The 12,862-nt window shown below is 41.9% G+C and overlaps 1 protein-coding gene across 1 annotated transcript in view; it reads right to left on the bottom strand.

The window, feature by feature from the left end:
• Nucleotides 1-7,085: 7,085 nt before the first annotated feature.
• Nucleotides 7,086-12,862, bottom strand: part of LOC310786958 (CUB and sushi domain-containing protein 3-like) — a gene marked incomplete at its 3' end in the record, with an annotated part of 313,431 nt that continues 307,654 nt past the window's right edge. Inside the window, exon 33 of the mRNA XM_083648289.1 lies at nt 7,086-7,126. Within this exon, the coding sequence (XP_083504415.1) occupies nt 7,086-7,126 (41 nt within the window). The remainder of the gene's footprint in view (nt 7,127-12,862) is intronic.

Raw genomic sequence — 12,862 nt, 5'->3', positions numbered from 1 at the left:
TAATTGATTGGATTTATATAGCACCTTTCTAGACACTCAAACTGTTTTAAATATCAGGGGAGGGAGTAGTCTAGCAAGTCCTCAAAAAAGGCTTTAGTTTTTTAGATACCCCTATCCGAGGTAGAACAAATGACAACAATGATTTTTTTTTATCTTTAGGGTCTCCCATTAATGAAATTGATTCTTGTCAACAACAAAAAAATGGGGGGAAAAATGTTTTTTTTGCTGTTCTTTAGAACTACCCCAATCCCTGAAAAAGAGCCAAATTAGGCCAGTCCGAATAGGGGAAAGGTGACAAAAAAGCCAATAACTTGAGAATGCTCACTCTTTTCCTCATCAGATTTGCTGAGGTATGAACCAGGTGGCTGCCCTACATCACCAAATAGTCAGAATTGTCTAGGGTGCCCTCACGCCCATAGCCAGCAAATGCTTCGAAAAGCTGGTTATATCACAGATCCGCCCCACACTCCCCCCGGACCACGACCCGCTACAATTCGCATACCGCCCCAACAGGAGCACAGCGGATGCAGTAGCACACGTGCTGATGGAAAGGTTTGTCTGTGCCTCGTTCATCCTAGCTAAAAACTGCCCACTCCAATCAGAAGGTGTGACATATGTTAATACCTTTCCAGTGTGTCCAATCTTTCCAGATATATGAAAAATCAATACAACAAGCAATTCTGATATTTAGAACATTATTTTATATAGAGGATTTAGCATATTCAGTACAAAGACAGGTCAAGTATTTATATTACCCCATCAGAGATCTCTGAGGTGGATTTCCAGTGGTCTCTCCCTCACAGCAAAATATGTAGCAGGTCAAAAGAAGACCCCTGCAAACCGACCCCTCCCTTCTCTTTTGCCTGTCCTTTTAAACTGCATCTTCATGTGTGGGCTGGTCTCTCCTTGAAAGTTCCTCCTCCTGGGGGACATCCTTCACTGCTTGAGCTGTCATTGGTCTGTCACTCTTATGATAGGCATGTTTTCTCCTCCTCTTGGTCCGCAATCATGTGACCTGGCTTCCACTGGAGGTCACAGCACTAACCTTCTCCTTGAAATAGTTATCTATTGGTTCCTATCTACCAAAGCAGCTGTTAATATATTTACTTTAAATTCCTATTTTGATTCTTATAATTTGGGTCAGCTAATTTAGCTATTTACCTATTAAAGTCCTATTGCACTTTATCTATGGTTTACTTTAGACTATATAAACTAATTCTACATCCTGGATAAGATCAAATTCAGCTAATTAGTCTGAAGCTGGAACAATTTTTCCTACAGCTCAAACTTACTATCCTCCTGGTCCAAAACCACCTCTAGGAGGTGTAAAAAGAGCAAGAGGACATCTTTCTTATAGTTAAATTCAACAAATCAGAGAAAAACTCACCCCGTTTAACCCGGATGAGAAACTCTTATCAATTACCACTTATTAACTAATTCGACTATACCTTTATTTCCCATTCTATAATTACAATAATATAATAGGCTATCATTTATCTAAATATTATAGCACTCTCCTATCGTGCAGCAAGTGGGACAAATTGAAGTTAATCAACACACAACATCAGACTCTCCTCTCATTGGTGCTGTGTCCTTGAGCATATCTTCTCTTTTCTGTGGAAAAATCAGCGCATCTAATGTATGCTCTTAAACTTTATTTCATATCAGATATCCAATCATCTCAGTCAATCAGTAAGATATATATGCACAATATGCATCAATATACATACAACACTGTGATGCTTCTCACAGAAACCCCTCATCTGGGGGCTTTGTGGAATGTGGCTCCTAGAGAAAAGCCATAAACTCTGTGTTGTTATCCTTATCCCAAAGTGACTAAGTGACTGAGCAGAGACATTAAAAGAGTGTCCTTTTGTCAGCCGATCTCCGTGACCTCTGCCCCAACCATATCCTAAATGACCGTCCTTGTGCAGCTTATCCACCCGGCCATCCGAGACCCTGTGTAATGTTCTCCAGACCTTCCTTAAACAAGGCTTAAAACAACAGCTTGTCACACACAAAACATTGTTCAACTCCACAGACCCTTCTAATGGTTAATTCCCATGGTCAGCACGTCTCCTAATGGAAATGAAGAAAGTTCATCATTACACAAACTCAGCCGCTCCTCCTATGACCTAGAACAGAACAGTTAAACATAATTAAAGATATATTTGAATTAACAAATGACAAGATCATCTCTGTAATTGCATATTTTCATATCAGCATGTAGGGCCGCCATGCTGAAGTATCTGCCTCCTTTTGAGTCCAAACTGGGCCTATGGAGAAATGTTTGATCAAAATACCATCGATTGGGGAGAGAAATCTATCAATCCCCCTTTCACACCTATTCTATAGGTGTGAACTTTACTCCATTATTTCGTCCCAATGCGGCACCGGACGGTCCAATTGCTTCTCCTGAAACATAGCATATTATAGCACTGTGATTTGAGTTATTTTAAACATATTCTTCAACTTGGCTCTTCATCTTGGCTCCTTATTGAATCTAACATAACCCCCAGTTGAAACCCCCCTAACGACAACATTCAGTTCATTTAGTAGCATAACTGTTCCCATATCTTTCCTGGAACCCACTTAGACAACATTAAACCTCAGCACAAACACAACTTAACCCCATTAGTGCATGTATTCATTTCCAAATTCGTCATATTTTGGTTGCCCCCTTGTCCCAATTTGCACCCATACCCCCTTGATTCCATTTGTAACCAAATGTGTGCATGATGATTTGCTTAGATCCCACTATGCAAAAATGAAACCCACATCTTTGATATTGGAATTGTCCCGGTGTGTGGTCCTCTGGTGACGTACCACTGTACCTGAAAACATCAGATTTCACAATGTGCCTGTATCTTAAACAAAATAATTTCTTGTATTTTTATTAGTACAACAAGTCGCTTGTACGGCAGATAATGTTTGAGATACTCTGTGAGTACATATCCAATTGTTTACTTTTATAATTTGATTGCAATGCACCTCATAAACAAGATGGCTCCTGAGTGAACATTCATAGCTTACAGAGTGACAATGTACTGACCTTGTAAACTTGTGGCAATAAACAATGGGGCGGAGGGTAACCCCAGAAGGTGCTGTGAGTGGGGGAGGGGCGGGCTAGACCCCTGGCAGTTCACTTGAGTAATTTTGGGGATGGCATAACCCCACTAGGTAAAACAGTGAGGGCCAACATTGTTCACAATACTCTAAACGCAAACTCAAGACTGTCTGTCCTCAGAGGGCATTGACTTATTTATAGATACTTTTGAAACCATCTCCAGCGTACTTTAAGTATAAATTTAACTATGTGTAGCTTTTCTCAAACGGAAAAATGATGGTGTATCTTATCTGGGTCTGAGCTAGTTCTTCTATAGGGACGACAGAGAGAATTTTCAAGTTAATCAACAAACCCTTCATTTATGCAAAGTTGTCAACTAAACAAACTCATCATATAACTATTGTTCTTTTATGTGTCACTGCAAACTTTCTATTCAGTACGTATTACTATATAATGATGTGCAGTATTCAGTGTTCCCCCCTTCTGTACTTCCAGTCCAATCTATTTTATTTTTCATAATTTATTATATCTGAGTCAGTGTGTTTTTTGCTGAGATTTAACCTTCCATCTGGGTCCATTCTATATTCTATGCATTCATTCACCATGCATTCCACAATGTATGGGGACCCCCCTTTGGTCTAAATTAATCAAACAACTATCAATAATCATTAGATCAATTGACACCTCAAACGAGTAACAGACATCACTTCCCATATCACAGCCACACCAACAAAACACAGCACCATTTCGCCAATCTAAATATTATAATCAATGCTTTCATTCTCCATAGAAACAATGAACGTTCACGCCCCATACTATCAGCATTATCAACAATGACATCCGTTTCTATCAAATTTCACACCCGGCATCCAACCATCACTCATGCAGTATCATAAAATCCTATCTATCTCAAATTATCACACTCAAATCAACTCAAACATGGAACTTATAGCCTACATAATCAGCCACTTACAGCACCGCTGCCCTGATGTAATGCCTTGCTCAAGAGCCTACCCCACTCGTGCAGCCCCACCCTTAGGAAAGGGCTGCCCTCTTTGACCTTCTCAAGGGACAACATTCTTGGACATGGTGTGTTTTTAGACACGCCCAGTCTTTGCGCATGGTCACTTCACTTATCATATAGACCTTGAACAGAACGGAGCTCGCACGGAGCAGCCCCCCTCCACCTCTCAACAGATCCAGGAAGCAAGGTCCAGGACAAAGCAGCACTGCGAGCTGCAGCAAAACAGACAGTTTGGTGTTACAAGTTCCTCTGAAAGGGTTTGTTCCCCCTTGCATCAAATTGTACATTACCAACTTCATTTTAACAGACAAAAGTAACGCACGACACCCTTCTGGCCATTCCGGTAGCTGCTGGCTCGCCACCGCCCGGTACAAGCCGCGTCTGGTGCTCTGCTCGCTGTCAGACCCTCCTTGGCCCGTACTGTACCAGCCCTGAAAGAAAACCACCTCTACCTGATGTACAGCTGCTTAGCCCCCCCGAGCCGGACCCGCCAGCGGCGTTTCTCTCGGAGTTTCGCCGCGTCAGCAATCCTCTCCCTCCGCTGGAAACAGCCGGAAACTCCGCTTCCTTCTCTAACATGGCTCACACACAAACACACACACACACCCCCTCATGCTCTCCCCTTTCGCGCATACACACAAACACACACATTCTCTGCCCAACGACATGTGAAGTTTGCACTACAAGCGACCCACAGATAAAAGACAACCAAACAGACAGACAGACAGACTGACGGACAGACAAAAACTAAATAAAGGTTGTCGATGTCTGTTTTGATTTAACAGTCAATCGTTTACTACATACAGACATTGTTCCATTAGGCTACTATGGAACCGCACACTTCACAGGTTCAAACCCGAGCGCTTTACCAACTGAGCTATATTTCTTTGAATGCGTAAAGAGCCGGTCATGCTTATAATCTACCCCGTCTCACGCATACATCATGTCTACTAGTTGGGAGGACATATTATGTGACGCCTATTATATCTATTCGCATAATCCATAGGCCATAGGCCATTAATCCCATTCCATATCTTTACCCTCTAACGAATCCACCACTCTCTTAAAAGATCCATTTATATTTCTAAATAAATCTAACGTTAAAAGCATACGCTATTATTTTGAACTGTCGCGCGACCTTAACAGCGCCAATTTGACGGCAAAATAACTCATAGGCTATCTACAATTCTCCGCTCTGCAGCCCAACTCCGCCAGACAGACTCACAGGTTTCTCCTGTATGGACGCCAGAGCCCACTCACCGCGGCCATTTGCCTGCACCCGGACCCTTGGTTAGAAGCTGCGCGCATCAACTTGTGGTGTATTTTTCCACAAACAGTTTTTTCATAAGCGTCAAAATACTGTTGATTCTATTTATATACTATACTCTTACATATTACCGTTCCACTGTGACAGGCGTCCCTGCACAGTGAATTTAAAAATCATTTACATTCATTCTCTTCTTCTCGAACTTACAGCAAAGTTATGGATCATAAAGCAGTATAACACAAAAATACAAAGGAATACTAACCCAACGTGACCCAATCTTGCATTAAATTCACCTTGTTGTTTGAATTTATAGCATAAACCTTTGTGTCTAATTTACATAGCAACATAAATTGGAAGAATCTAAAATTCAACTCAAAATATGGATATTAATATTACTATTATTAGACAATTCAGTGTTATTTCTTCCCCATTTTATATAATCTTTTATGATCTTAGTTAGCTGATTTTTTCACAATTCATATTATACCAAAACCTTCAAGATATATTACAATAAAATGCAAAAACCTGAGCATTAATGCTCTCTGTACAAAGCGGAATTCTCCAGAACTCGCCGGTTCTGTATAAATACATATCTTTGCTATGATTTTGGAAAATTACTGTTATTCCTCACATGCACTCAATCAGCAATATGATCTTGAGAAAGTTACTTTTATCCCCTCACATATGCTAGCGGCCTTGGGCAGATGTTTTTGACGTACAATCTCGCCCACAGGTCTTTCCAAAATATCAAAACACGTGTCTGACCAGCTTTGTACAGGTTCCTAAATTTGATTGATAAATTACAGCATTTGTGGAATCCAGTTAGTGTAACAATAATTTAGAATAGCCAATGCAGATATTTTTATGAAAAAGGTAATCCGTAAACCCTTTATTGATATTTTCCCGGGATGTTAAGCCACTGTTTTCCTGAAATGCTTGATCAGAATGCTTGCTTTTTCAAAATATGGATCATAATCACGTCGGGGTCACCATTTGATGGAAAGGTTTGTCTGTGCCTCGTTCATCCTAGCTAAAAACTGCCCACTCCAATCAGAAGGTGTGACATATGTTAATACCTTTCCAGTGTGTCCAATCTTTCCAGATATATGAAAAATCAATACAACAAGCAATTCTGATATTTAGAACATTATTTTATATAGAGGATTTAGCATATTCAGTACAAAGACAGGTCAAGTATTTATATTACCCCATCAGAGATCTCTGAGGTGGATTTCCAGTGGTCTCTCCCTCACAGCAAAATATGTAGCAGGTCAAAAGAAGACCCCTGCAAACCGACCCCTCCCTTCTCTTTTGCCTGTCCTTTTAAACTGCATCTTCATGTGTGGGCTGGTCTCTCCTTGAAAGTTCCTCCTCCTGGGGGACATCCTTCACTGCTTGAGCTGTCATTGGTCTGTCACTCTTATGATAGGCATGTTTTCTCCTCCTCTTGGTCCGCAATCATGTGACCTGGCTTCCACTGGAGGTCACAGCACTAACCTTCTCCTTGAAATAGTTATCTATTGGTTCCTATCTACCAAAGCAGCTGTTAATATATTTACTTTAAATTCCTATTTTGATTCTTATAATTTGGGTCAGCTAATTTAGCTATTTACCTATTAAAGTCCTATTGCACTTTATCTATGGTTTACTTTAGACTATATAAACTAATTCTACATCCTGGATAAGATCAAATTCAGCTAATTAGTCTGAAGCTGGAACAATTTTTCCTACAGCTCAAACTTACTATCCTCCTGGTCCAAAACCACCTCTAGGAGGTGTAAAAAGAGCAAGAGGACATCTTTCTTATAGTTAAATTCAACAAATCAGAGAAAAACTCACCCCGTTTAACCCGGATGAGAAACTCTTATCAATTACCACTTATTAACTAATTCGACTATACCTTTATTTCCCATTCTATAATTACAATAATATAATAGGCTATCATTTATCTAAATATTATAGCACTCTCCTATCGTGCAGCAAGTGGGACAAATTGAAGTTAATCAACACACAACATCAGACTCTCCTCTCATTGGTGCTGTGTCCTTGAGCATATCTTCTCTTTTCTGTGGAAAAATCAGCGCATCTAATGTATGCTCTTAAACTTTATTTCATATCAGATATCCAATCATCTCAGTCAATCAGTAAGATATATATGCACAATATGCATCAATATACATACAACACTGTGATGCTTCTCACAGAAACCCCTCATCTGGGGGCTTTGTGGAATGTGGCTCCTAGAGAAAAGCCATAAACTCTGTGTTGTTATCCTTATCCCAAAGTGACTAAGTGACTGAGCAGAGACATTAAAAGAATGTCCTTTTGTCAGCCGATCTCCGTGACCTCTGCCCCAACCATATCCTAAATGACCGTCCTTGTGCAGCTTATCCACCCGGCCATCCGAGACCCTGTGTAATGTTCTCCAGACCTTCCTTAAACAAGGCTTAAAACAACAGCTTGTCACACACAAAACATTGTTCAACTCCACAGACCCTTCTAATGGTTAATTCCCATGGTCAGCACGTCTCCTAATGGAAATGAAGAAAGTTCATCATTACACAAACTCAGCCGCTCCTCCTATGACCTAGAACAGAACAGTTAAACATAATTAAAGATATATTTGAATTAACAAATGACAAGATCATCTCTGTAATTGCATATTTTCATATCAGCATGTAGGGCCGCCATGCTGAAGTATCTGCCTCCTTTTGAGTCCAAACTGGGCCTATGGAGAAATGTTTGATCAAAATACCATCGATTGGGGAGAGAAATCTATCAGTGCTCCACACCGCCCTCTCCCACCTGGAGGGGAAGGACACCTATGTGAGAATGCTGTTCGTGGACTACAGCTCAGCATTCAACACCATAGTACCCTCCAGGCTGGTAAGCAAACTCAAGGATCTGGGACTAAGCACAGCAATGTGTCACTGGATCCTGGACTTTCTAACAGACCGCCGCCAGGTGGTGAGAGTGGGCAACCTCACCTCCTCCCCACTGACCATCAGCATAGGAGCGCCACAGGGCTGCGTCTCCAGCCCCTTCTGGTATGACCTCTACACCCACGACTGCGTGGCGACTCAAACTTCGAACACCATCGTGAAGTTTGCAGACGACACAGCGGTCGTGGGGCGGATCTCCAGGAGCGACAAGACAGCCTACAGAAAGGAGGTGGAGGCCCTGGAACAGTGGTGCCAGGACAACCACCTCTCTCTGAACGTCTCCAAGACAAAGGAGATCATTGTAGACTACAGAAGGGGGGGGGGGGGGCGCACACCCCCCAATCACCATCAACGGCACAGTGGTGGAAAGGGTGGACAGCTTCAAGTACCTGGGAGTCAATATCCACCAGGACCTGACATGGGCCAACCACACCGCCACTGTTGTCAAAAAGGCCCAACAGCGACTACACGGACTCAGACGCCTGAAGAAATCCGGGTTAAGGCCAAAGATCCTCAGGGACTTCTACAGAGGCACCATTGAAAGCCTGCTGACTGGCTGCTTCACCACCTGGTACGGGAACTGCACCACCATGGACCGCAGGGCGCTAAGAAGGGTGAGGCGTGCGGCCCAGCATGTAACAGGATGTGAGCTGCCAGAACTGCAAGATCTGTACAACCAGCGGTGCCTCAGGAGGTCCATGAAGATCATCAAAGACACAAACCACCCCCACAAGAGTCTGTTCTCCCTGCTACCCTCAGGGGGGAGATACAGGGTCCCAAGAGCACGCACAAATTGCTTGAGGGACAGTTTCTTCTCGCAGGCCACGAGACTCCTTAACATATACAAATAGTGTAGTAGCCGTACTGTACCGCACTGCAGCTGCTACCATCACGTATGACTAATGTACAATAGTATGTTAATTAGGCATATGGTATTTGCACCTAACAGAATGTTATTATGTTTAATTATGTTTAATTATGTTTAAAGTATGTTCATGCCATTTGCACATATGTGCCACTGTCTGTGGCGTGTCTTACTGCTTTATTGCTTGTTGCCTCTTGTTTTTATTTTTTTATACTATGTTGTAACGGAGTCTACAGCACAAGAATTTCACACGTGATACTTGTACTACGGAGTGACAATAAAAATCTAGAATCTTGAATCTTGAATCTCTCTTGAATCTTGAATCTCAGTTCATCCAAGTTTGTGCACATCAGTCCATTTTCCTTTTTCTTTTTTCCGTAAAGCAGAAGCGCAAATTCTCTTGCGACTGGTAAAGACTCCTCCACGCTGGCAGAGTCCAAAATGGGCCAGATCTTTGAGCTCACTGAGATGGGTCTTGAGTTTGGTGAATGCTGTTGTCTTTCCTATTCTGTACAAACTACTTGTTGTGTCACAGCCAGTGAGTGCATGACATGCTGGTAGACAGCAAGAGCAATGTATCAGACACTGATATAGTTTCACAGTCACATGCCCAAACCCCTGTTATGGAGTCCTATCGTCAAGGGATGTATTGCCAGAGACGGAGCCATTTGACCAGTCCCATTTAGGAAATGCCCAGCACCTACAGAAGTGAGAGACATTACTCACTTGTATTGCAAAGATCCAAACTGTGGAGAGAGTGGAAAGTGCCAGTGCTTCTCTGTTGGCCTTCCAACATCTTATATACGCGCAGCAACAATGAAAGATCCAAATACTACCGGAAAAAGGTTACAATATGATACACAGAAGAGGGAAGAATGTAACATTGTGATAGCTTAATATGACAAATGGACAATGATACTAAGGATATATTAAACATGATTGTCTCCAGATAGACAGGCTGCCTCCAGACTGGACAATATTTAGACAGTTTTGTTTGCATCAGTCTTTTGCAATCCTTACAATTGCAGTCCATGGAGTATAAGGTTGTGAATGTGCTCCAGACTCCCAAACACTGGCACAATAATTTGGTAGGGTCATAATACGTTCAACAAAGGCCTGATACTGTATTTCATATTTGGATATTTGGACTTTGGCTGTGAAAAAAGTGTCCATATACCTGGACAAATAAGCAGCCACTTTTTATGCCTCCGCCGGCGATAGCCAGGCCGGAGGCATTATGGATCCGGGTTGTCCGTCCGTACGGCTGTCCGTACGGCTGTCTGTCCGTCCGTCCGTACGATGTTCCATGTTTGTTAACGCGATATCTGAGGAACGCCTGGACGGAATTTCATCAGATTCGCCTTAAACATTCACTTAGGCTCAAGGATGATCTGATTAGATTTTGGTGGTCAAAGGTCAAAGGTCAAGGTCACTGTGACCTCTCGAACGCCATTTTCAAGCTTGTTAACGCGGTATCTGAGGAACGCCTGGACGGAATTTCATCAAATTTGCCTCAAACATCGACTTGGACTCAAGGATGAACTGATTAGATTTTGGTGGTCAAAGGTCAAAGGTCAAGGTCACTGTGACCTCTCGAATGCCATTTTCAAGCTTGTTAACGCGATATCTCAGGAATGCCTTGACGGAATTTAATCAAACTTGTCTCAAACATCGACTTGGACTCAAGGATGAACTGATTAGATTTTGGTGGTCAAAGGTCAAAGGTCAAGGTCACTGACCTCTTGAACGCCATTTTCAAGCTTGTTAACGCGATATCTCAGGAATGCCTTGACGGAATTTAATCAAACTTGTCTCAAACATCGACTTGGACTCAAGGATGAACTGATTACATTTTGGTGGTCAAAAGTCAAAGGTCAAGGTCACTGTGACCTCTCAAACGCCATTTTCCAGCTTGTTAACGCGATATCTCATGAATGCCTTGACGGAATTTCATCAAATTTGCCTCAAACATCGCCTTAGACTCAAGGATGATCTGATTAGATTTTGGTGGTCAAAGGTCAAAGGTCAAGGTGAGCTCTCGAACGCCATTTTCAAGCTTGTTAACGCGATATCTCAGGAATGCCTTGACGGAATTTAATCAAACTTGTCTCAAACATCGACTTGGACTCAAGGATGAACTGATTACATTTTGGTGGTCAAAGTTCAAGGTCACTGTGACCTCTCACACACCCAATTTCCAAGCTCTGTAACGCAACATCACAGGAGCGCCTTGACGGAATCTTTGATTTGGACTCCAGAATGAACTAATGGCGGAGGCATATGTCCGCGTTGCGGTCATTCTAGTTATTTCTCTGTTCGGTTTTATTTTTGCCTTGGTTATTTTTTTTTCTAGTCTGTTTTTGTGATTGTGTATGATGTATTATGATTACTATTATACTTGGATTAATGTTCCAGTTTCAATAAAACTTCCAATATTTACACCTTGTTATTTCTATGTTTTATGGTAAATGGTAAATGGCCTGCATTTATATAGCGCTTTTATTTAAAGCGCTTTACAATCAGTAGGTACATTCACCTATTCATACACCGATGGTGGCAGGTTACCACGCAGGGTGCTGGTACACCATCAGGAGCAATTTGGGGTTCAGTATCTTGACCAAGGACACTTCGACATGCAGACTGGAGGAGGTGGGAATCGAACCACCGACCTCTTTTATCCAAAGCGATTACTGGACGACCCGCTCTACCTCCTGAGCTCCAGCCGCTCCAGGCGGTTTGTAATTTAGATCAACTTTATTTTATTGGGTTACTCACATTCTGACTCTTTGGTGATGTAGTTCAGCCTGGTATTTCCCTCTCCAAATATGATGACCATCAGAGTGAGCATTCTTAACTTATAGGCTATTATGCCACTTATCCCCCATTCGGAATGACCTAATTTGACTGTTTCAGAGAAGAGGTAGTAGGCCTATGTCTAAAGAAATCTCATTTGCAATAGAACTGTACGAGATATCTCCATACAGGGCAGTGTTCAATAAAGCCTAAAAAAAAAAAAGTTTGGTTCCTCTTGGTTGTCAGTTGAGGTGATGGTCGGTAGGGAATTTATTTTATTTTTTATTTTTTTCCAGTGGCAGCAAGGGATAGATAGGAAATATATATATATTTTTATTTTCCTTAAAATTACAGCAGCGATGGATACTTTTTTCATAACATAGCCTACATGTACTCTACCACTGTGCTCTACACACGTTTTTTATATGAACAAAATATTTAAGTCAATATGAATGCTTTCATATCAAACATGTTTGATATTTAGGACTGAAAATCTGCGCGAATACATCATCCTTCTGGTGCGCAAGCCTCCCGTCATTATCGTTAATTGATGCGGCGCCGCACTGCACTGGCATCAGATAGGCTACCAAATACCAACAGCACAGAACCATGAGTATTTTGGGGAAAATGTCACTAATTTATATCACAATGAATGACCAATGAATAAAAAGTTGTTATAGGCTACCGTAGTTTCAAAGCCCCTGCCAGTCAGAGGCTGTTAATCTCCTACCTGTCTATCAGGCAGTATGGGGGGAAAAGGCATTGCTGCTACATCCAAACTTTTGCCGATGTCATCACATGCAGCAGGGAAATATATTTTGGTAGCTGATGTGTTTGTGTCCTCACTTGTCCAGACAATCTTGCTATAGAGTCTCGTTGTTTACACGCTTGTTAAACTGCCATG

This window comes from Poromitra crassiceps, assembly GCF_964638095.1.
Source record: "Poromitra crassiceps genome assembly, chromosome: 12".
Lineage (NCBI taxonomy): Eukaryota > Metazoa > Chordata > Actinopteri > Beryciformes > Melamphaidae > Poromitra > Poromitra crassiceps.
This window is presented reverse-complemented; position numbering and strand designations above follow the sequence as displayed.